This window comes from Felis catus, chromosome B1 (assembly GCF_018350175.1).
Source record: "Felis catus isolate Fca126 chromosome B1, F.catus_Fca126_mat1.0, whole genome shotgun sequence".
NCBI classification, from domain to species: Eukaryota; Metazoa; Chordata; class Mammalia; order Carnivora; family Felidae; genus Felis; species Felis catus.
In genome coordinates, this window is record NC_058371.1 from 193,090,181 (window position 1) to 193,115,887 (window position 25,707).

The 25,707-nt window shown below is 45.8% G+C and overlaps 1 protein-coding gene across 6 annotated transcripts in view; it reads left to right on the top strand.

The window, feature by feature from the left end:
- Window positions 1–25,707, top strand: part of PROM1 (prominin 1) — a 166,225-nt gene that overhangs the window by 48,960 nt on the left and 91,558 nt on the right. For all 6 annotated transcript variants that reach the window (XM_045056567.1, XM_023253286.2, XM_019829733.3 and 3 more), the window contains one exon: window positions 21,163–21,218. In XM_045056567.1, coding sequence (XP_044912502.1) covers window positions 21,163–21,218 — 56 coding nt within the window. The remainder of the gene's footprint in view (window positions 1–21,162; window positions 21,219–25,707) is intronic.

Genomic DNA, 25,707 nt, shown 5'->3' on the forward strand with positions numbered 1-25,707 from the left:
TATGTTGCAAGGAATGACATTTCTCTAAAGAGTCAGTCCAGGTATAACTCATGCAGTAGGAGTAAAGCTAAGTAGAAATGAGTATCTACTGTGAAAGTCAAGTCAATAGCTGACTTCAGAAATGAGTGCCTCTTAAGTATCCCATTACAATAACAGGGACAGACCGGTCTTCTTGAAGACCGTCTGTTCGCTGGTAAAGCCAGATGTTCTACTGTGAACATATGTGTCAAATCTGTCCACTTCTCTGTGTCAGCACGGTGCTCCCCTAGCTGAGGCCGCGCATCACTGGGACCATTGCAGTGGCCTCCTGACCACTCTTCTGCATGGCTTGCTATTCACATCACTCAGGGCTTTGCTCAATTTCATCCCCTTGAAGAGATTGTCCCTGGCCAGCTCCCCACTCCCTTATCTTGCTTCATTTTTCTTTGTAACACGGATCTTGGTATTATAGTAAATCCTGGTTTATCTTGCTTATTAGCCTCTAAGCATCTTCACGGAGGGGATGTTGTTTTGTTCACCTCTTCAACACTGTATCCCCAGAGCCTGGGACAGCGCGTAGGATGTAAATCTTGGTTGCGTGCGTCAGTGGATTCGCTCTCGCGTAGCCCACCCGTTCACTGTGTTGCAGTCACACTGGCCTAGACGGTTCCTACAGACAAGTTACTTTGTGACACCAGTGTCCTTGCACCTGCTGTACCTCCCACCTGCGTGCTCTACATCCTGTTTCTGGGAGGCCAGTTCCTTTGTATCTTCGCGATCTCTGCCCGTGGTTCCTCCTCAGTGGTGGTCCCCCGACACAACACGGCAAGCCTCCTCCTCAATTATTCTTCTCTGACTCTACACCCGCAGTTTCACTCTGAGAGCTCCTCACCTTCACTCTGTGAGCACCCACTGCCCTGCGTTGTAGACGCCCCCTTCCCCCTGCCCGCCACCTTGATTCTCTTCCTACACAATTCCAAACCTGGATGCGCCATTTTCTCAGGCTGCTGTCAGAGCCGCTCGCTGTGCCTGCTGGGCTCACTTTATTATTTTTTTTTTTTTAATTTAAAAAAAAAATTTTTTTTTTCAACGTTTATTTATTTTTGGGACAGAGAGAGACAGCGCATGAACGGGGGAGGGGCAGAGAGAGAGGGAGACACAGAATCGGAAACAGGCTCCAGGCTCTGAGCCATCAGCCCAGAGCCCGACGCGGGGCTCGAACTCACGGACCGCGAGATCGTGACCTGGCTGAAGTCGGACGCTTAACCGACTGCGCCACCCAGGCGCCCCTGGGCTCACTTTAAATGTACGTTGGAAAGCATGTTCCCATTTCCCACTTACCTACTTTCTCCGCTCTTCTCCAGTTTCTACCCTACACCCTCCTCCACCCGCCAGTGACCTCAGACTCCATGGAGAAAACGGATGGAATCACATAGGAACTAATTCCTCCCTCCCTACTTTTATTTCCAGTTTTTCACTCAGGGTCATCCAGGCATTTAGAATTCTTTGCCCCAAGAAGAATGATTATTAGTGGAAAGATCTGATCATTTTCAGTTTTAGAAAGAATTACCGGAAGGTCCTGTGATGGTTTATGCCACCACCCGTAACGTGTTGGGCATTTTTAAGAATGAATTAATTGCAATGGATATAGCATGTTAGTACTTTAATATTTCTGACTACTAGTGAGATGGATGGTGTTCCTATGTGTTTGTTTCCTTTTGGGGGAGTTTTTCCGTGAAATGCAGAGTTCGTCCTTTTTGTATTGATTCCACGACATCAGAAACCCTTTGCCCAATCTGTCTACTGGTAATTGCCATTAGACCATTTGGATTTAGAGAATTTGTCATGTGGGGAACATCATCTGATCAGAAATCATCATCCAACCTATTACTTCCATTGTACGGATGAGAACACTGAGGCCCGGACATAGGAAGCTTGGTTGTTTAAGCCGGTACAGCCAATGAGAGCTGGTAGGATCAGCAAGCAGGAAAGGGGACAGGGGATGTTGTTGCCTGGGACGGTTCTCAGCACGCGGGGAGGGGGAGGAAGTGCTGTCTTTGTTGTTCAAAACAGATTCCTGGTTCTTGGAGCACAGCCGGAGCTCTCATTGAATGACTGTGCTTCTATTGACTTAAGTAAGCAAATTGCATGATTATTTGCGATGTCATTCATTGCTAATGCAACAGACACACCTGTATTTATTTCCATCTTGCAGGTAGAATACATTCATACAGAGTACACAGAAACAGAAATAAAACAAGTATTCATTCTCCCATCCAAAGATAACCTCTGTTTACATTTTGGTCTAATGTTTTCAGACTTTTTTTTTCCTAGGCAAAGATTTTTTTGTTGTTATTGTTTTATATAGCTAAAGTCACATTTTACCCCATATAGGATGGAAGCATCAAGTTATGACCTAGAAGAAAAACAGAAAGGGGTGCCTGGGTGGCTCAGTCAGTTAAGCGTCCGACTCTTGGTTTCGGCTCAGGTCATGGTCTCGTGGTTAGTGAGTTCGAGCCCCACATCCGTCTCTGTGCTGATGGCATGGAGCCTGCTTGGGATTCTCTCTCTCTCCCTCGCTCTTTCTCTCTCTCTCTCTCTTTCTCTCTGCCCTTCCCCTGCTCGTGCTTTCTCTCTCTCTCTCAAAATAAATAAATAAACTTTAAAAAAAGATGAAAAATAGATATTTAGATCATCTGGTTTCAAACCATTTACCCGTTGGTCTCTTGCATATGCAGATTACCAACCTGACTGTGCTTGAGGGTTTAATAATTCTTTTATTAAGATAAATGAGACTTAAAAAATAGGTTGCACATTTAAAAACTATACTGAATTAAGCACTTAGAGCTGCAGGAAAATCATATTTTGTCTGATGTTTTATGTACCATTGGAAGGACTGGGGTTTTTAAAGTTCAACAATAATGGTGGTTCGGAATTGTGTTTTAGTTTGTAGCAAGTCTTTGATTTTCCATCCCCACCCCCTTTGGGACTTAATCAAAAAGGAACTTCTTTAAATTTTTTTTTTTTTTTTTTTTTTTTTAGTTTTCATTTTAGAGCGAGAGCACTAGCAGGGGAGAGGGGCAAAAGGAAAGAGAGAGAACATCTTAAGCAGGCTCCACACTCAGAATGGAGACCCACACGGGGCTCATTTCCACCACGCTGGAATCATGACCTGAGCCAAAATCAAGAGTCAGATGCTCAACTTCTTACGAATGCTACCATGACTGTATCTGTAGATTCTTTTTTCAAGGAAAATATTCTTCCTAGAAGGATGTCAGCTTCTTGGGTCTCATTTAGGTGTCTCGTTTAGGGCATATAAGTTTTACTGAGCTCTTGCCACAGGTGCATAGCACCGGGTTAGGGGTCACAGGATCTATGTGGGAGAGAGAACTTTCCTGCTTTAAGGAAAGAATGGTTTGTAATTGAGGAGACAAATATATTTACAGAGAATAAATAGTCCAGGGAACACATAAGCTGGTAGATCATTAAAGGTCACAAGTGAGTGATGAGTTGTAGGTATTTAGTGATGAGGAAAGTCGGCTGAGAACCTCAAATTTTAACCTTAAAGGAGGGTTTTTATAAGCGGAGAAATAGCATCAAGAAGACTCAAGGGGTCATGAGGAAGGCTCGTTTTGGTTTGGGCACCAAGGAAGAAATCTGGATGGATTAAGGGCATCTTGTTTGGAGGGAGATATAATGATATCAACTGCCTATTGATTGCTTGATATGTGCTGGGCATCCTGTTCAGGGCTTTTTGTGTATTAGTTTTCAACAATGAGAAAATTGAGGGTCAAGAATATTAAGTGGATCGTGCAGCATTAAGTATCAGATCTTGAATTTGAACTTAGGATCACTCGATTTGGGTGACATTCAGTTTATCATTTAAACCAGGGTATTTGAAGAGTCAAAAGGGAACACTGGTAATGATTAGTCAGGGCCATAAGTGTGAACCAGGACTGTCTGGGCAAACCAAGAACTATGTTTGGCCACCTTGTCTCCAAAAGACTGTGCTTACTTTGATTTTAATTGGAAGGATAGGATGACATAATGGATAGCTCTAAAGGTAATTAATGGAGGCCACATAAAGGAGGTTATAGACTGATTCATCTGGCGGCACTGTGTGGAATGGAATGGAGAGAAGAGAGATAGAGCCCAAAGGAGTAATTAGTCACTAAAAGCTTCACTGAAAGTGGGTTAGGTGTGTGATGAAGGGCTGGGATACCGGAGAGCGAGAGGAGTAAGATTTCCTGTACATTGTTTATAATGAAAAATTTCAAACCTACCCCAGACTGGAAAGAATGATACAATGAATCACCCGACCAATTGCCCAGATGAAAAATTATCTGATTTTGTCATGTTTGCTTTATCTAATCCTTTTTTCTTTCCATTTTTTCTTTGCTGGAACATTTAAAGCAAACGTGGACATAATATCATTCCACTTCGCATCTCAATGTGCATTTCTAAAAAAAATATAGGCATTTCTTACTATCCACAGCATGATTACCAACCGACAAAAATTAATAAGAATTTTTAATTTTTTATCATTAATTCTCATTAAGTTGAATATCCACATTCTTCCAACTGGCTTGTTACTGATTCCTTTCTTCCCTTGAGTCAGAATCCCAACAAGAAATAAAACATTGCTACTCTCTGAAACCATCAAAACCTCTGAGCCTAGTAAATAGGAAAATAGGTTAACTGGCTCACCGACTATTGGAAACAGTTTAGTAAAGGGAAAGTGATTATAGAGAATGAGGGGATGAGATCTAGGGATGTTTCTCCTTCCAGATTTTTATTTTGAATAATTTCAAACCTTTGGAACTGTTATAAGAATCCTACAAACAGGCACCTGTAGAGCCCTTACCTAGATTCATCAGTTGCTAATATTTTGCCACACCGCTCAATACTCCAGAAGAAAAAGCCATTCTCCTGGGGGCACCTGCGTGGCTCAGTTGGTTAAGCATCTGACTCTGGACTTCGACTCAGTTCATGATCTCGTGAGCCTTGCCTCAGGCTCTGCTCTGACAGTGTGGAGCCTGCTTGGGATTCTCTCTCTCCCTCTCTCTCTCTGCCCCTTCCTTGCTTGAGTGCTCTCTCTCTCTAAATAAATGAATAAACATTTAAAAAGATAAAATAGAGGAAGTTATGTAACAAGGATTTGAAACAAATAAGTATATGTTGTGCTTGTCTTGGGGTTTGGAGAGTTGTCTTTGGGGGCCACCGGGTTCCTGCTAATCCCAGGACTCTGGCCTCATGCCTGCCGTGAGGAGGAACTGGAAGTGTTCACGCGCAGGGCTCGCTAAGCCAGGGTCAGAGGTTGGGTCCTCACTGTGTCCTTTCTCCCTGAAGTTCCTTCCTTCCACTTAATACATGTCTACTTCTCTTTTAAGCCACAGTTCAAATATCGTCTCTCGGGTAAATCTTTGTTTAGTCCCCACAGGCCCCTCCCCCCCACCTAGCCTGCTGACTTTGAACCTCCTAGGACCACATCTTAGCACCCCCATTTCATCTGATTCACTTCCATATCTTCCCAACAGACTGTGAGCCCATTAACAGGGTGGATTGCATCTTTTCATCTCTGTATCCTTAGCACCCAGAACAGGGTCTGGGACATGTTCATTCCTGTTAAGTCTCTTTGTGAGTATAGTGCGATCATGTCAATATGAGAAAACTGAGGGCCCGAGGCAGGTAAGGAACTTGCCCAGTGTGGAGCCTGTTTGGGATTCTCTTTCCCCTCCTCTCTCTGCCCTTCCCCCACTTGTACTGTCTCTGTCACTTTCAAAATAGGTAAAAAAAAAAAAAAAAAAACTTATATTAAAAAAAAAGAAAGAAAAGACAAGAAAAGCCCAGAGGTCTATCTTTTCATAAACTACCACTAGACCTACTGCTTCCTCCCCTACCACGGCCACCATCACCGCCATCACCACCACTATTTGGGGGCATTTATTTTGTGTCAGGTACCATTTCCAAGTGCTTTACACATACCATTTACCTTGCTTAGGATAGTCGAGCAAGGTAAGTATGATTCCCCATTTCACAGATGAGAACATGGGAGCATAGAGAACTGAAGCCAGTGACCTGAGTCAGTCTACGTGCCCTTGGGCAGCAAGGCCAGCCCTGGACTCTGAAGCTGCCCAGAGTTGTGTAGTGGAAAGTGATCCTGAGTTTGAATTCCTGCCCCACTGAGTGATGTAATGCAACCCACTCAGCCTTGCTAAGGCCCGGCTTCCCCATTTGGGAATAGGAATGATGTCCCATCCCCTCCTACATTTGCTGGAAGGTGAGACGGCCACCTTGAGTCGTTCATGATCTTTTTGATAAGGTCACAAGTAGTTGCCGTCTGTCCATTTTACAGGTGCAGAAGTTGAGACCCAGAGAGTTTTTGTAATTTGGTCCACGTTCAAGCCAGCCACAGAGCTTCTAAGTGCTGGAGGCAGACCTTGAAGCCAGCTCCGGCTGATGCCAAGTCCCCACGCTTCCTGCTCTGCCACATGGCCCAAAGCACTTAGCTCAGTGGGTAATTCATGGTGACAGCTAATATCTCCTCTCATCCCCCTCTCTTTCTTCTAAGGCATACTGAGAAACTTAGAAGATAGAGTAGGGGAATACAATCCATAGGTTAGAGACTTGGATAGAGCAGGACAGGTTATCATAATTCCTATAGAATTGCCACTAGGGCTGATTTGTGGTAAAAAAAAAAAATTAAGACCAATTTAGGGAGAGTAGAACCCTCTTGTTCAACAATATGACTGGTAGTTAGTTGGTTAAAGTTGGTAAATATTGGGAATCCTAAACATTTTACACACTTTCATGAAACATTTTATTTTACCCTGAGGTATAAATGTAAATTCCCCCCAACAACCTATGTTTAACTTCCTGTCAGAAAGTTCTCTACCATCTGAATGATCTCTGGGTCCGAATCTCTCTTGACAGTGGGTCATTTGTTTTTCTTTCTTGTGTGTGTGTGTCTTGTAATTTTTCACTGAATGCTGGACATCCTGTGTAGACTGGTAGAAAGTGGGGTGAATTGTCTTTACCCATGGATGTGGACATGATTTCCATCCCATCAAGCTGTTATGTGGGGGACTGAGTCCTTCTGGTTAGGAGTTGAGCTGGCCTGGGTCAGTTTGTTACTGCCATCACCTCCAATGGGCCACAGGCTTTAAATTCCTCACCTTGTGTGTGGTGTGGGGCCTGGTGTGCTGGAGGGTGTCACTCAGTGTTCTTGCTTCACCCTCCGCTTTCAACAGTCACTGCTTCCCTGTGGCACAGAGAGCCCTGCTTTTTCTCCCATGGTGGAGGTGCCTGTCACTTGGTGCCAGGCTCATGGCGGGTCTCTGTTGAACTGGTCCAGCTTCAGGCATAGGCAGGCCATGTGCCACTGAGCCTGGGGAGTGGGGCTTTCTCTTTGTTCCTGTACCTTCTCCCATGACAGCCAAACTCCTCCTTTGAATCTGTACTGGTCTGGGGAGGAGCATGTTTTTGCCCTGGTCCCAAAAGTAGTGTGCCTCAGAGTGGTTTCGTCCCCAGGCACAGAGGGGCTTTGCTTCTGCCCTGTCCCCCAGCAGCAATAAGCCTTTACCTGTATCCTATAGGTGGGAGGGTTTCCAGCCTCTTCCCCACAAGCAGATGAGTTTTACTTTTACCCCCATCCTAGGAACAATGGAGTTTTGCCTTGGCCATAGGACTGAGAGAGTTCCCTGCCTCTCACTCAGTGGCTCTAAATCTTTTGCTTTGTTGGAGAGAAAGGCCTAGGGAAGTATGCGGGCTCCGCACCTGTCCTCAGCTGCAGCCCTCCACTTCCAGTATACCTATGCCACCAGGGAGACTTTCTCCCGTCACTTGCCCTGCCCCAGTCGCTCTCAAGAGCACTCACTGGGGGCTCGCAAGCAAATGCAAATTCCTCATTATTTCTGAGCCTTCTGGGCCCACAGTGGACATGCCAGCCACACTCAGCCTTAAGAGCTCGTCAGCATTTTCAGTGATTTCTTTTCACCAGACCACCAAAAGGGAAACAGGTTGTGTATCCCTTGTCTCTCCTCAGAGGGGCTTGGCGCTCTGTGTGGAATTGACTGCTTTGCAGGCTCAGCTGTCTGGGGGGGGCCCATGAAAAGCCATAACAGGGGTTCCTGGGTGACTCAGTCTGTTAAACGTCCGACTTCGGCTCAGGTCATGATCTCACGGTTCATGGATTCGAGCCCCATGTCAGGCTGTGTGCTGACAGCTCAGAGCCTGGAGCCTGCTTTGGATTCTGTGTCTCCCTCTCTCTCTGCCCCTCCCCTGCGCTCTCTCTCTCTCTCTCTCTCTCTCAAAAATAAGTAAACATTAAAAAAATTATTTTTAAAGCCATAACATCGTCTTTCATCTAGCTAGTTCTTGCTGGTGGGAGGGACACTGCTTTGCAGATTCCTACATCCTTAATATCAGGTGAGTGTGAGTCTCCCGATTGGAATTTCCCTGTCAACACAACTTTTATGATTTCCAGTCTGGATTTTATTCAAGTAACGAGAATTTACGGTGTAGACTCAGTGCTGATATTTTTTCCCCTAGATTTTTGCTGGTTTTCACGCTGAGCTTTTTCAGTTGTGTCCCCTACGTTGAATGCAACAGATCTTTTCTTTCTAAGACCCCTCTTCTTTACTGAGCTTTTAAAAACATTCAACTTAGAATTTATATAAACAGCAACGTTTGCTCTTTATAGTCATTCTTTATCTGTTTACATAATATTCAGTTAAGTGATGCAATTCCATCAAGGACAACTAGCAGAAAGCGCTCTGGGGACAAAGACAAGAGCGTCTTGGAGAACCTACAGCTTCACTGCACAAGCAGAGGGGGTGGACACACAACCACAAAAAAGGTTGGTTCTGGTACATTATTAACAAAACACTAGAAGAGTGTATGTTGCCTGAACCAAACACTTATCGGCACAAAATTGGGCTTCTCTAGATCTTGAATATCTCATTATTACTTTTCCAAAGACTATTTATTGGGAAGCATGGACAATTTTGCGGATTTCAGCCTCATTTCTTTTCCAGTTTTTTGGTGACAAACTGTATGTGTTTGAAATGCTGTAGAAGTGGCCCCAGGCTACACAAGATAACGGTAAAATCTGACTTACATTTACAGGAAGTAGCATGTTTAACTTGATAGTGTTAAGAATTATGGGGTTTTTTTTAAGTTTATTTATTTATTTTTGAGAGAGGGAGGGAGCAGCAGAGAAAGAGGAGAGACAGAATCCCAAGCAGTTTCCACGCTGTCAGCGCAGAGCCCGACGTGGGTGGGCTCCATCCCATGAACCATGACATCATGACCTGAGCTGAAATCAAGAGTTGGGCACTCCACCGACTGAACCACCCAGGCACCCTAACAATTGTGTTTTTTAATGTCATTTTTGAGGGAGAAGGGGGTAGAAGAGCCTGTAAGTAAGAGTGCTTTGTTTAAAAAATTGCTAAATATTCTTTCAGAAATTCCCGGGAGCTCAAAAAACCTTTGGGAAAACAAAAGTCCCCCTCTGCTCTGCCCCTAGTCCCTCTCTGTCCCCAGTCGGGAAGACTCCATTGCCAACAGCTGAGCCTTCTGTCACAAGGCAGGACAAAGTGGGGTTTAGCAGACCCACGTTCTCACGGGCGTGTATGTGAGATTATGAGGGCCCCGGTGCAGAACAAAAGATTTCAAGCACGTCGTGTTCCTTTCCAAGATTCTCGAGGCAAACTTTCCCCAACAAACAGCAGAGACAAAGGCGGCGAATGGAATTACGCTTTCCAGGAATGTCTCAGGGAAGGAAACGAACCAAAAAACTTCAGGAATCGACAGAGATTTTGACCATGTTCCCTGCTCCCCTCCCTGGATTCACGGGTGGTGGCAACACAGCCCCTAGTCCATCCCGGGAACAGAGACCCCTCCCCACACCCCTCCCAGCACTGAGGCCGGGGACCCACGTGCAGCTTTATCGAGGGCCCTGGGCCCCAGGAGACCCCAGAAGTTTCCCTCCACCTGTGCGACCGGAGCTCCCACCTCCTCTAAAGGAATTCAAGGTGATTTAAGGGCAGGCCGGGCCACATGCTAAGGGTTAAGATGGAACCCCAGTGCACAATCAGTGTGAGCACATAGCAGGGAGAAAGCTGCAGGGGCCAGAATGGTCCCAGATGTTTTCCCAAGAATAGCTTCCCGGGCAGCACTTTTCCCAAGCTCTTTTCTTGGAGCCTGAGTCAGTGCCATCAAATTCTACTGCAAGCCAACGTGCCTCATTGCTTCTGCGAGAAGCCACTCCAGTCAATTAAAGGAGAACCACACAGAGTCTTGTGTTGACAGCTGTAATGAAGGAAATAGCAAAGCAAGGGTGTTCACACTGTATTTTAAACAAAGGAAAAGGGGACTCACCTTCCGGAAAACTTTATGTACCCGGAGGCAGGGGGAGTACATTTGATAAGTTCCAATGGACCCCGCGGCTTGGCTCCCAAATTTCTGAAGCATCAATCCCCGTGTTAAAAAGCAAACCAGAGTCTCGTCTTGTTGCCGGAGGACTGGAACCATATAATGAAGTGCTCCGTGCGATTGAAAAGTACAGGACGGTTGCCGCACGAAGTGATTCTTCAAATGCATATCCCTGGAGCACTAAATTCAGACAGGCTCTTGGCAGCCATTCCAGAAGGAAGTGTGCTTCATTCGGGGAATCTGATGAACTCCCAGACCAGAGGCACTTGCATTGTTTAGGTCCCCAGATCACTTGTTTAGGTTCAGCCTCGCTCACATCAGCCACAGGAAGACGTGAGCCAAGCTCTGGGCAGAGGGTGTTCATCTCAGTGTCAGAGGACAGCAAACACATAAAAGCGACCAGGGCTTCAGGAAGATGGGCCTTCCTAGGTACACTCTTCAGGGAAGCAATTAACCATGCAAGTGCCAGACAGATTTCGTTCCGCTCCTTTTGATGGACATCTTTTCAAATGGCATTTATTTGCCTGCCTCGTAGTTTAGCGCACACCAACTTAAGTCAGTGTGGGGGCTGGTTAAGGAAAATCATTCAGGATCAGTTGTCCTCTGAGACTACATGTGATCCCTGCCCTTGCACTCACTGGGCCCCCGATTGCGGTCCTTTGGCACAGCTTGTCAGTAGTTGCCGTTAGTGACAGTGAGTCCCCCTGCTCTATAAGAGGGCTGCTCAGATATGCTCGGTTCCAGTACAGCTCTGGGGCGGGACCCTTCTATGGCTAACACAGCTGGCTGGGGCAGGGCTGGGGTCTTCTGGGTCCACTTGGCCGGGCTCTGGCACCCAGCGATTTAATGAAACCCTAATCGAGGTGTTGCCATAAAAGTATTTTATCGATGTGATTGACACCTACAGTAAGTTGATTTTAAGTGAAGGAGATTACCCTCCATAATGTGGGGAGGGGGGGGGCTCCTCCAATCAGCTGAAAGGTCTTAAGAGCAAAAACTAAGATTTCTTCAAGAGGAAGAAATTCTGCTTTGAGACTGTAACATGAACCCCTGTCTGAGTTCCCAACCTGCTCTAAAGATTTCAAACTGTCTGACCCCCATAATCTCTTTTAAAAAACCCTCGGGGCGCCTGGGTGGCTCAGCCGGTTAAGCGTCTGACTTCGGCTCAGGTCACGATCTCACAGTTCGTGAGTTCGAGCCCCGAGTCGGGCTCTGTGCTGACAGCTCGGAGCCTAAAGCCTGCTTCCGATTCTGTGTCTTCCTCTCTCTCTCTGCCCCCTGCCCTGCTCACACTCTGTCTCTCTCAAAAAGTGGATAAACATTCACCAAAAGATTAAATAAATAAATAAATAAATAAATAAATATCCTCCTCTCTCTCTATCTCTATCTCCTTGCTCATTGATGCTGTTTCTTTGGCGAACCCCGACTGACACAGGCAATCATTTTCAATGTCTGGGGACTGGGGGGCAGGGAATGTGTAGCTGGGGTAAAGCCTACCCCTCCACTCCCCATTTCAGTCACTGAAGAATCGAATCAGCCAGGTTCCCCCCTGACCCCCATATCTTGAGGCAGAGTCTGTGATCACCAAGTGCTTTCTCTGGAAGACCCACACTATGTGTAGGTGGTGTAATTTTGTGAGACAATGACTCCTCCTCATGTACCCTAAGGGTACAGTTTGGAGATGGAGTGGTTGGCATGAGTCTACCTTGAAATAAGAGAGGAGCTTTCTTTTACCGTAACTCACCTCCATTCTGGCCAGTGGACTCATACTCAAAAATGGACCTTGGCTTCACATCCAATGATGGGCAACAAATGGGCATTCATGTGCCTTAAGTTAAAACATCTAAGGCATGATTATCCTGCTTTGTCTCTTTCGACCAACCTATCGGATATCAGAACTGATCATACTTACTGTGCTGGCTTAATGTAGTTTTAAACATATTTCATGCAATGAGTTGGCTCCTTAAACATTTTTCTTGATAAAAGGTGAACTGAACCAAATAATCCAAATAACCAGAAGATTTCCGATTTGTTCACATTGAAATATTTCCCTGACACGAGAAGTAAATGTTCATTCATTGGAACTCTGAAGTTCTAAAACACAAAAACGAAACCCAGCAAGTTGAGCCCAGTGAGGGAGGACAAGATTCAACCACAGTGAGTTTCCTGTCTGTGGTCTAAAGACCCCTTCATGTGGGAGCTCTGGAAAAAGTGCAAGGGCCGCGTAGGAACCACATAAATGTTCACAGTTTCACCAACTAACTTGTCATCTTGATGACAATCTGCCTTCTGCTCCAGAAAGAGCAGCCTGGCCCTGGGAGCTGGTGGTCTCAACCCATCTAAGCAGCCATGTTGTGCCCATGACTCTTGGAGATGGTCCCAAGATCTTAAGCCTTAAGATCTTGATGACAATCTGCCTTCTGCTCCAGAAAGAGCATCCTGGCCCTGGGAGCTGGTGGTCTCAACCCATCTAAGCAGCCATGTTGTGCCCATGACTCTTGGAGATGGTCCCAAGATCTTAAGCCTTAAGATCTTGATGACAATCTGCCTTCTGCTCCAGAAAGAGCAGCCTGGCCCTGGGAGCTGGTGGTCTCAACCCATCTAAGCAGCCATGTTGTGCCCATGACTCTTGGAGATGGTCCCAAGATCTTAAGCCAACTTAGTCGTAACTCCTTTTCGATGCAAACTTCCCAGGATCACACTGTAACCTGAGAGCATTTTCCTTAAATATTTTGGCGGTAGACACACGCCTGAATCAGCGTGTTTTGAACATGTGTTTTGTAGATTAGGAAAATTCAGTTGGTAGTGAAGCTGTTGAAGGGCGTATGGAGATTTAAGGCAGGGCTGTGGATGTTTTCCAGAGCTTTTGTAGACCCACAGATGAGAAGCAGTTAGAAAGATGCTGTATCTGAGCTACCTTGTACCATGTTTTATAGTGATATTTCTGGGTTTGAATGCCTTGCCACGCATTCTCTTTTATAAACACAGAAAGCTCAACCTTTTAATGAAGATGTCTTTTGAAATCTATGTCTCCATTAGTGCCAACATAATGGCTTCACCAAACCTCAGTCCGCTGTGTTATGTGTATGTGTACCTGCTCCTGAGAAAAACGAGTTAACCTTTGTTTCGTCAAAGCTGGCAAGACAGGGAACAGGTAGAGGATGCCTGCAGCACAAATATGTTGGGAGTCTTCATTGGCTAAGGCTTTTTTCAGTTAGGGAAACTGACACCATTTTTTATAACAAACAAGCCCAAATTTTGATGAAAAATGCTCTCTGTCTAAGGGTCTGATATAGAAGTGATGGAGTGGAGAGGTCCTAGGACTCTGGCTCCCTCCATCTAATGGGCCTTCTATCACCATGGGCTTCAGGATTCTCTACTAGATCCTTCGTATTTGGCGGGGAGACGGGTAAAGAGGGTGTGCATGCAAACCTCTTGTGGGAGGTTTTGGAGGCCGGGTCTGGAAGCGTTGTGCCCGCACACCTGCCCACATTCCATTGGCCAGGACTCAAGTCATATGTCCCATCTAAGTGCTTGGGGGCTGGGGAATGTAGTCAAGCAGTGGGCCAAGGAAAATGAGGTGACACATGGGTTCTTCTGGGCATTCATATTCTGTACCACAAGCTGAAGGACAGGAAAAGGCAGAGCATGAAAAGGTACAGAATGGAAGTAGGAGACGCTAATGTTTCCATGTTAGTGGATCATATACAAACACCATACTGAACATTTCTCATAGGGCAGAATACCTCTGTCTCTTCCACACCCTGCGTAATACCAGCACATCTGCGAAGTTAATACTTTTGAACTGTCCAGGGTTGTGTTTTATCTGCACTTGTCAGGCATTCCACTTGGTGCCTACCTGCCCCTTGTCCCCTCAGGAATTTAGTCTAGAGTTGGGGGGGGGCAAGTTGTCAAATTGATGTTTAAGAGCTTACAGAGGGGTGCCTGAGTGGTCAGTCAGTTAAGCGTCCCACTCTAGATTTCAGCTCAGGTCCTGATCTCACAGTTAACGGGATCTAGCCCCACGTCAGGCTCTGCACTGTCAGCACAGAGCCTGCTTGGGATTCTCTCTTTCCCTCTCCCCCTCTCATCCTCTCTCTCTCTCTCTCTCTCTCTCTCTTTCTCAAAAATAAATAAATAAACTTAAAAAAAATTTAAGAGCCTGCAGAAAGTCTTTCGTGCCTGGAAAGAAATGACTAAAGTTTTAATTAACACTTAATCATGAAAGTTTTACGTTCACAAACAACTTTTGTAGGTTTCTGAGTTGAACTTGAATATCATTTTATGCAACTTTTAGTAAAAACTTGAACAATCTCTTTCAATTTGACAGTGTTGATTTCATGCACAAAATACTAGATTAAGTCACTCTTAATAGAGAGCCCCACACACTACTGGAGTTTGAGACAATGCCACTGGAGGCCAAAGAGGGACACTGTGGTGTCTCCACAAGGGAACATTTCACACTGTCTATTCCCTTAGTTATTCACATTTCCAAGAAAACACTTCAAGTGCCTGAAAGAGAGCTTACTTTGTGTGTGTGTGTGTGTGTGTGTGTGTGTGTGCGCGCACGCGCGCACTCGCGGGCGTGGGTTTAATTTTCATTAATAAGAGTTCTGAGTACAAATACATCTAACTTGACATTTAGAAAAAAATGAGTCAGGGGCATCTGGGTGGCTCAGTCAGTTGAGCGTCCAACTTTGGCTCAGATCATGATCTCACAGCTCATGAGTTTGAGTCCCGCACGGGGCTCTGCGGTGACAGTTCAGAGCCTGGAGCCTGCTTTGGATTCTGTGTCTCTGTCTCCCTCTACCCCTCCCCCACTTGTGCTCTGTCTCTCTCAAAAATAAATAAACATTCTTTTTAAAAATTTAAAAAAGAAAAGGAAAAAAAGGGTCATTTTCTAAGATTTGTCTGCAAAGAAAAACCTGTTCTGTATGTTTTAATCTCTCAATTTTGATGTTTAACACCATAGTGCTTCTAAGTTTACCACTTAATTTTTGGTTTCATTTAAAAAATTCTAGTTAAAGAGACTAGAAAACATCAGGTAGAGAGGAGCAAAAGACTAATTAAATTAAATTAAATTAAATGACCTGCACATAAAACTTTACTAAACTTTTTAAAAAGGCTTTAAAATAAAACAAGCCAAGATTAGAATACTTTGGCAGAAAAATTACCAGCTATGAACAAAATAACATTCCAAAATATATTTTCTCAAGAACTGCATTACAAATAATATTGTTTTACATAGATTAAGAATGGCTTGCCATATACTAAATGTTTATTTATATCAGATATAAAAATCTCTTTAAAAAACTTTTAAATATAATTTAGCACCTTTGAGAGATTCTGTTCCCAGTAAATGGCAGGAACACACTTTAGAAGCTATCAGGTTGCGTATCTTTTTAAATAGAGACCTAGCCAGGTAAGTCTCATTAAATAGATAGCAACGAGATCTTTGTGAGAGCACGTAAGTTCGTCACAAATCCGAGAAATCAACTGGCAACAGCAGGTTTGGGTTTTTTTTTTGTTTGTTTGTTTGTTTGTTTGTTTTATGTTGTCTATCCAAGGGTGCCTGGGTGGCTCAGATGGTTAAGCATCTGACTTTGGTTCAGGTCATGATCTTGCGGTCCGTGAGTTCGAGCCCCGTGTCCAGCTCTGTGCTGACAGCTCAGAGCCTGGAGTCTGCTTTGGATTCTGTCTCCCTCTCTTTGCACCTTCCCCACTAGCACTCTGTCTCTCTTTCTCTCCCAAAAATAGACGTTAAAAAAAATTGTCTATCCATTTTACAAGAGAACGTTCCAAGAGTAGAATTTTATTTTGCCTAGCTTGGACCAGAACCTACATGTGTATTAAAAGAAGCCCAGTTAGGAAACAGAAATATCTTACTTAGTCAAAGATGTGTTTCGACTAAGATAAGGAAGATGGATTTTTTAATATATGGATCCTGCACAAGGCACTTTTCTTATTTTATCTTACTTGTATGGCTTCAGACATCAAAAAAAAAATTCATAGAGAAATTATTCATACACACACACACAGCAAAAAAACACACAACCAACCAACCACACCCAAGCAACTTACTTTCTAAGTTGATGGTGTGACACGAGAGGTCAGAATTAGCCCTGGCTGCTACCTTTCCTAATTTCCATCATCACACGAAATTGAAAATTAAATCCCAGGTAAGAGGGCATTGCACCATCTAAGAGTTGAATGAAGAGAGGCTCATAGCCACCATCATTCCGGATAGACCCACAGAGCCCCTTTATGGGACCAGATGCTGAGAAACAATCTACCATGACAAGAGCTTCTTCGTTCACTGGAGTTCATATTTCCCTCCCACTGCTATATCTTAAGAGACAACTGTTGTTGTGAAAAGAGCATGGTATTTCTATAGTGGAAAATGAATTGCCACATGGGAAAGGTGGCCAGATAACTCCCTGAGTTCAGGGCAGGGAGAATCTTTCCTTGGCCTCTGGGAGTTGTCTGGCCCATGCTAAGTGCCTATCAGGCTCTGTCAGAACAGACCCTCCCTCGGTTTAGGAAGGACAAGGTGGCCATTGTTGTCCACACTGAGGTCTCACAGAGGTCAGGATAACACTGTAGTGATCCAAATGCTACTGGCTACCTCGCTCACCAGGTAATACGAGGAACTAGTCACAGACCTCAGGGATCCCGTCTGATCTACAAAAAGGAGGCAACACTTTTTTTTGGATAATGTTATGTTTCTGCAGCATCAGTACCACAAACGGTGCTGGATCCCTGGAACTTTCTGGGAATGTAGGAGATCCAGAGGTAGAGATTGGTTCCATTGGAAGCTGGCCAGGAGGACAGAGACAAAGACAAAGGATTGTAGTGCAGCCAGACCCCCAAGCAGGGGTGGCGGGGGGGGGGGGGTTGGGTAGGGGAGCAGAAGTGGGACCCTGGGTCTTCCACACGCTTTCTGAGATGGACCATAATTGATTAAAAGTTCTCAACAGCGACGAACGTGTTAGAACTGAGGTGGAGTTTCCCAGTGTGTGTGTGTGGGGGGGTCCTCATGAGTTCCCGCATGAGGCGTGAACAGCAGAGTTAATGCCAAGACCTCACAAATGAAGATGCTGGGCTGCATCCTACGGGCCTTGTGCTGATGTTCATTTTCCTGGATTGAGAGCCACTTAGAGATCCACAGGGAAGGCAAAGGAAAAACGGCTATGGTGGATGCTCATTTTGTGTTCTCGTGACAGGGTACACTGTCACAGGGAGGGAGGGAGGATGAGGAAAAGGACTGAGGCCTCCAAGGTCGATGACCTACAGCCTCTAACCCCGTGCTGTCCAGTACAGAGGCCATGGCCACATGTGGCCCCTGAGCACCTGAATTATAGCTGGTCTGAACTAAGATGTACTGAGCACATCTATACCAGACCTGAATACTTAGTGACTGTAAAACAGCTCATTAATATTTTTATATTGATGGCATACAGAAATGACAGTGTATTGCATATATCTGGATTAAGGGCAGCATATTATTAAAATTAATGTAAAATAAACTAATCACCCATTTCTTTTGACTTTTTAAATGTGGCTACTAGGAAATTTGAAATTACTTGTATGGCTTGTAATATATTTCTATTAGGCAGCGCTGCTCTAAACCAGGGGGAGGGAGAACATTCCTACCCCCAAATCTCAGATGGGTGGTTGGTCCTCACGGCAAAGATCAGTTTGGCAGAGAGATGGGGCTAACTGGCAGACAAAGAGCAGGGGTCATTTGTCAGTAAGGAGTGTCATTTGGTGTAGCTGGGACCCTTCTTCAGCACCCGGGACCACCGGGATCCCAGGTACTTGGGAGGGGCTGGGGATCTTCCGGCAAATGCTGGGAGCATCTGTTTGGCACTGGAAGACTGGCACTGTCTCATTGGGGCCGCGGCCAACGTGTGATCCATGTGTCCCATATTCACTGGCCTCCACATAGTCTGTTAGAGACGCACCTGCTTCATGTGTTCGTTCAAGTGTGGTGAGAACGATGTGGTAAAATCCCACGTCTGTCAACCCCATGGAAGCAGATTTTGCAAAATTCTAATTTTTGCTTAAATGCTCTAATTTTATCATTGGCAACAAGTCCTGTGAGTCGCCCTCTCGAAGTTGTGGGCTCCACTCCCTCCATTTTAAGGAAAGTGTCTCCAAAATCCTCAAGTCTGAATAACCGTGGTTTGTCTCTCTGTCTTGTCTTCTGCGTGAAAATCGCGCTCCGTGAGAAATGCGGTGAGTTTAGCTCCCAACTCAAGACCAGCACCCAGTGCTCTTTCTGGAGTCAGCTGGAAACAGGTGTGCAACAAAAGCACCTTACGCACACTGCCATTTCCTCGCACAGAATAAGAAAAAGATGGCTGCTCCCAGATTGAAGTTTAATACAATTACGAGTTTTTAATGCTCCATCAAGATTATTCTCTTTTTAAAAAAAAATGTTTAGTTTTGAGAGAGAGAGTGCAGGCGAGGCAGCTGGGAAGGGGCAGAGAGAGTCGGGGACAGAGAATGTGAAGCGGGCTCTACACTGACAGCAGAGAGCCCAAGGCGGGGCTCGAACCCACAAACTGTGACATCGGACGCTATGATTGTAATAATCATCGAGATCATTCTTGTGACTTGGGCTTCTAGTTCCCATGAGTTGATGGCAGCGAAGAATACAATGGATGCTATGTGGTTCCTGCTAAATCACAGCAGTCTTTGCCACCGTTGTTTTTGCACCCTGAGTACAAATATCAACACCGTGGAAAGGCGGATCACATCTTCTGCTTCCTCCTCGTGGGCACCCTGAACATATCTTGACGATTCCAAGGGGTCCGCGGACCACATTCAGAGATGTGCCCACTGAGGCCAGTGGGGGATGCCCACCGCTTACCTGGTCAGTGTGACCTGAGAGGAAGGAGGGGGCGGCTCCCTGGAAGAGATTCAAAGTTCTCATTTGGGTTTTATAAAGATGAGCCAAGTGAATGCATAGTCCATGGCCGCAAGAACACCTTCCATGCCATACTTACCTTGTGTACTGCTCTGCAGCAGACATTTCCTAAAACCCTTTCACAGAACAGTGAAGGGCCCGCTGTGTGCCAGGCCCTGTACCGTTTTTCTTCGTCTGCATGATCTCACTTAACCCGAAGTGGTCCTTTGAGGGTGGAGACTAATATCAACCCGATTGGCAGATGAGGATACTTGTGGCAGGTAATTCTTCACCCAAGAGGAGACACCGTGGAAAGTAGCGGAGCTTGGACTCCATCCCAACTCTTAACTAGATCACGATCCCAAAATGCCACACAGGAACGTCACCTGTGTCATTAAATATATTGAAATAAATGGATGATTCTCAATTAAAAAAAAATCATCGGTGGACATTTTCATCCAATGAAATCTAGAACAGAAGCCTAATCTATACAACAAACCAAAGCAAAGTGGCTAGCTCAAGGCTGGAGGAGATCTGCGGGGCTGAGCAGACTCAGGTTTCTCCCGTCCTTGGGTCTCCCTGACGTCCCTTGGAGGAATGAATAACTAGGACTCCCAGTACCCTAGGGATAGGGTAAGCATCCCAAACCTACGAGTTTGATCCCTGCTCCTACAGCACACCTTTTAATTTTTTTTTTCCAACGTTTTTATTTATTTTTGGGACAGAGAGAGACAGAGCATGAACGGGGGAGGGGCAGAGAGAGAGGGAGACACAGAATCGGAAACAGGCTCCAGGCTCTGAGCCATCAGCCCAGAGCCTGACGCGGGGCTCGAACTCACGAACCGTGAGATCGTGACCTGGCTGAAGTTGGACGCTTAACTGACCGCGCCACCCAGGCGCCCCTACAGCACACCTTTTAAAGATCTGCTCCATTTAGTTTGCAGGTCGTTGCATTTAGTCTGTGCAGGTCGGAAGTTGTTTTCCAAAAAGCCCTGCGGGGAGGTGGCCGGCATGTAAATCTATACTCCTTGCTTTAAATAAGCATTCACAATAAGTTTTCCTTTGCGCCCCTTGTAGTACACTTTAGAAGTGATGTATACAGGATACAGCCACAGCATTCCAGAAGCTCATTCCCAGGGTGAATTACAATGTGCAGCGTGGGAAGGACCCTGGCACAGAAAAATGACGACCCGCCTGGGCCTTGGTCTGGCCTCCTCACACATCCCAGATTTTAGACAAGTTATTCTCTCTGTCTGGGCATCAGTCATGGCATATCATTGCTCGATTGGTGAGTCAGGATAAGAGGTGAATCCTAACCTATATGAGAATTTGGAAATGCCCAAAATGAACATGGCGGGGAAAATACCATTTTGCATATTATTTCAGGTTTTCATGCACTGCTTGGATTAATTGTAAGGTTTTTATTTGTAAAATATTATGTAAACGTAGAATTACCAAAGAATAAGTTGCATTTGTGGTTCCAAAAAATTAAGAGTGAGCCATTTCGGTGTAACGTTTTATCAGTAATTATTAATGACCTATACGCTGGTAAATATCAAGGTGTCTTGTGAGAAACCGAAAACTCAAAAATGGCAACTGTCTGATTCCACCACTGCTAAATAGTAAGTCAAAAATATTTGCCCTCCATTCTTTGCTTCTGTTTAGAGCCTCATTAGCTTAATTATTTACCTACCTTAAGAAATAGAAATAAAGTGATAAGAATACTACATAGAGGTACAATACTTTGTAAGCATATATAAAATTTATTTTCTAAACATACATGTTGTGTTTTTACTGTAAAAGTAACCTTGCTATTCTTTTGTGACTTTTTCCCCCAGATATTTTAAGAAAAATTCTACAGAAGAAGTTTGACCTCTCAACTGATTATGAGAAGGTAATTTTTATTGATACATTTGTTAGAAAAAATAAGTGTGAACAAAATTTTGGTTGGCTTGAAAGTAAATCTTTAAGCAATCAGTTCACCTGTGAACTTTATAATTTTCTTTGACTAAGAACTTTTATGGAATATTGAAACATCTTATAAATCCCCTTTGATTTCTAAAGCAGAAATTCCAAAACTAGCGTTTGAAAAAACATTCACCTTTTAAGCTGTATGTATTTCTGTATTTAAAAACTGAAATTTCCTTAAGGGAAGTAATGGGGTAGGGTTTTTTTTAGCTAAGGGAGGAGAGAACTCCCAGACTGTTGACCCTTTCTAGAAACAGGGATGTGTACTTTGTTTCAAAATACAGTTTGGTAGGGCTGCCTGGGTGGCTCAGTGGGTTGAGCTTCCGACTTTAGCTCAGGTCATGATCTCACGCTCATGAGTTCGAGCCCCGCGTCGGGCTCTGTGCTGACTGCTCAGAGCCTGGAGCCTGTTTCAGATTCTGTGTCTCCCTCTCTCTCTCTGCCCCTCTCCCACTCGTTCTGTCTCTCTCTCAAAAATAAATAAAAACATTTAAAATTTTTTAAAAAATAAAATGCAGTTTGGTAAAAAGCAGCTTCACATTGGAACAGGTGTATTGAGAGCTCTGTGTGTGCACTTGCCTGGGCTAAGGATAAGGAAAATCGCCCTTGATCTCAGGAGGCAAAGAGCCAGATGGCAGAGACCATACCTGATTGTTTAAAGAAGTGGAAGGAGAAGAAGGAAATACGTAGATTTATAAGTAACAGGAAGAGGAACGTGGGTGAAAACACGTAATTCTGACCAGCAGTTCTTGCATAAAAGGTGATTGGGGGGCCTGTTGTAAAAAAAGAAGGAGGAGAAGCAGGGCTGGAGCAGGTGGGGAGGTGGCTTTGCTGGCATCCGAGGCTTCGGGGACCACGGGAGCCACCAGGACAAGGTGTGAAAGAGTGGAGAGGAAGGAAAGGCGGCCTGGGACCCTGAACGCTCGCTAATATGAGCAGACGGTATTTTCAGAAAGTAGTAAAGGACCTTGCGTGCCTCTGCTGAATACCAAGGTGTTGCGCATTCATTCTGTTTGCCTCTGTGATGGATTACCCAAACACAAGAGTGTCCTTTGCTTTTGGTTTACGATGAGCGCAGGTTGCCAGTGAAATAAACAGATGGTGTGTTGTACTGAAAGTTAGGATAATTAAAAAAAAAAATAGTTGAATCTGTCAGGCTCTTAGTCCTGAAGGATTAAGTACTTTGTCCTCTCCTGAAAGTGGTTATCAAGAGAACAATAAAAGCAGACACACGGGGGACATTCTTGAATGGCCAGCACAGCAAACGTGAATGACAGCGTCCCAGTGTGGTGGGGGCAATGTATGGGGAGGGCGGTGATCTCTCGCCCAGTGAATGGTCACCTCAGATGCTGTGGTGACAGTGCCTCATATTCTCAGTTTGCAATAAAGTGATACCCAAGAGAAAACAAATACAGATGCCAAAGAGGAAAGCCTTATCTAAAGACCATTTACACGAATTAGTTTCTCTCTAGCGCTCACAGCCTTCCCCAGTACCGTCGAAAAACATTTTTGCTATGAAATGCCCGTGGCTTCCTATGTCTCCCAAACGTGGTTGCCGGTGTCTGCCTGCCTCCCTGGGCAGAACAAAATGACCGTTGCTTGTATATTGATACCGAAAAATAGCGTGCCATTAGCAGCCTGGCCCGAGTGCCAGCTAGTTCTGCCAAAGAATGGGTGGGGGTTGCGCTTCACCTGGTCCAGGCCTCAGAGGATGGGGTCCTGAGACCTTGAGGTGACTCTGGGCACCTCAGCCACTACCCGTGGCGAGATTCTTAGTTGGGCCAGTCCTTTATGGCTGGCTTGGTATTAGATTTGGAGCTCCTGTGAAATTGGGGATCTCCCTGGTGCCTGATTTCCTCTCCACCTCAGGTGCCTTTGCAAATGGACCAACACCATTGGCATGGGGGACGAGTGCACCGAGTCCTCATGCATGACCTGAATTCCCCCTTCACGTGGGATCGGGTCACGTTTTCCACTGTTGTCCAAGAAAGAGGGATTTGGTTAGGGAGAGGCACTGGAGAAGCCAGACACCTCAGGAGGGGGGCTCTCTGATTGCTCGTAGTCTGACGTATGCCGGCTGTGTTGGGTTGGAGTCCTCTGGAGCAGACCCTGCGTCAAGGCCTCGCGGTCACGTCATTGGTTTGGGAGGTGCAGGGGACACTGGCGGGGAAGTGGAGAGGTAACACGAGGGAGAGAGGGCAGCCTGGAGAGGGTGTGGCATTAAGCCACCGGCCACAGGGGACGGCTGAAGCTTCATCCCGCAGAATTGCCGGGGCAACAGTGTAAAACCCCAGTGTCCAAATTAGTCCCTGGGAAGTGTGAGGGAGCTGAGGTTTCCAGACACCGAGACTGAAGGGGCACAGGTTAGGGGCGGTGTGGGGGTGGGGGACTGTGTTAAGCCCTAAGCACTTCTGACCTGCCGTGGTACCAGAAAAGGCCGGCAAGCACAGAGTGAAAGATGCCAGTAGCTAGAAGCTTGAGGAGGTACATGGAGATGATTGAGACCTGAGAGATGTGGGAGCCCCAGCAGCGTCTTCTACACTGACCAGCGCCCACTGGCTTTGTAATTACTGCACTCGCAGGTAAGGTCTGTCCAGGCGAGGGGCCCTGGGGAGTCTTTCCAGCTTTTGTCCTGAGTCGAGCATTTCCTCTTCTGGTGAGTTCTCAGATGGCGGAGGAGCCTGGGCCACGGGGTCAGTGACTTTCCAGCTGGGTGTTCTTTTAGTGAACTCTCTTCAGAAGGAGGTTCAGAAACATTCAGCTGATCTTTTGCTCCAAGCGCTGGGCCCGACTTTGGGAGGGAAATAGGACTCCTTTTCACAGAACTGCCTCCTCTTTATACTTGAGCTGAAAGTTAAAGGTAATATTTTAAGATCCTTGGCCCCTTCTCCTCCTTGACATTTTTTTATGTACTTCTCTCTTTCATGTATTCATTTTACAGAGTGCTGGCTAGGAGCAGTGCGTCGCAGGGGACAGACTTGCGAAAGTGTGGCCATTACTCCGCCAACTCTCAGCTGGTGGAAGGGAGGTTATGGGATAAGAAATACGCATGGATGTTATGGGCTGAATTGTGCCCCAAATTCATCTGTTGAGGTCGTAATCCCAGCACCTCGGAGAGGGATGGTATGAGACATAGTGTCACTACAAGGGTAATTAACTTAAAATGGGGTGATTAGTGAGTCCTAAGCCAGTCTGACTGGCATCCTTATAAGAAGAGGAGATTAGGACACAGACACACACAAAGAAAAGACCGTGTGGGGACACAGGGAGGAGACGGCCATCTGCAAGCCAAGGAGGCCTCAGAAGAAACCAGACCTTCCCACACCTTGATCTCAGACTCCCAGGCCCTAGACCTGTGAGGAAACACCTTTCTGTTGTTTCAACACTCTGGTCCGCGGCACTTCGTGAAGGCAGCCACAGCAGACTAATGCAGTCCACAGCTGGACCGTAAGGTGGAGGGGGACACGCATCACGCGAGAAGTTCTGATAGAGGGCCGTGAACGAGAACGTTCCGAGGGGGGAGAGTGGTTTTGCACCTGGGATGCATTTAAACTGAGACTTCATTAGGGCACCTGGGTGACTTAGCCCATTGAGCGTCTGACTCTTGATTCCGGCTCAGGTCATGATCCCAGGGTTGTGGGACCGAGCCCCACATCAGCCTCCACGCTGAGCGCGGACCCTGCTTGAGATTCTCTCTTTATATCCCTCTGCCCCTCTCCCCCGCTTATGCTGTCTGTCTCTAAAAACAATTTTTTAAATATTAAACAAATAAACGAACTGAGACCTCAAGGCATGTAGCGCAAACGAGAGCTACAGCCTTTCTTTATGAGCGTGAGGCTCGAAGCACAAAGCTTCTCCACTGCCTCTGAAGCTTACACCGGGTCATCGTCCTCTCTGTAATGACAACAGCCACTGTTTCTTGTCCACCTTGGGCCAACACTGGCTTATGAGCTGACATCGTTTCTTTTTTTTTTTTAATTTTTTTTTAACGTTTATTTATTTTTGAGACAGAGAGAGAGAGAGTGAGGGAGACACAGAATCTGAAACAGGCTCCAGGCTCTGAGCTGTCAGCACAGTGCCTGATGTGGGGCTCGAACCCATGAGTGTGAGATCAGGACCTGGGTTGAAGTCGGATGCTTAACCGACTGAGCCACCCAGGTGCCCGAACTTGACATCGTTTCCAACCCCCACAGTGACACCTGTCCGAGGCAAAAGTATTTCTGCGCTGCACGCTCAAGAAAATCCTGCCCTCGGAGAGGCTGGGGAACTTGCCCAAGGTCACCCAGTGACTAAGTGGTGAAGGTGGGATCCTTCCCGGGACCGGTCTGACTCCAAACCAACACACGTGCGGCCAACAAAAATTCAGCTCAACCCGGGCCACTGTACTGGAGTCCTAAAGTGACTCATTTGGAAGC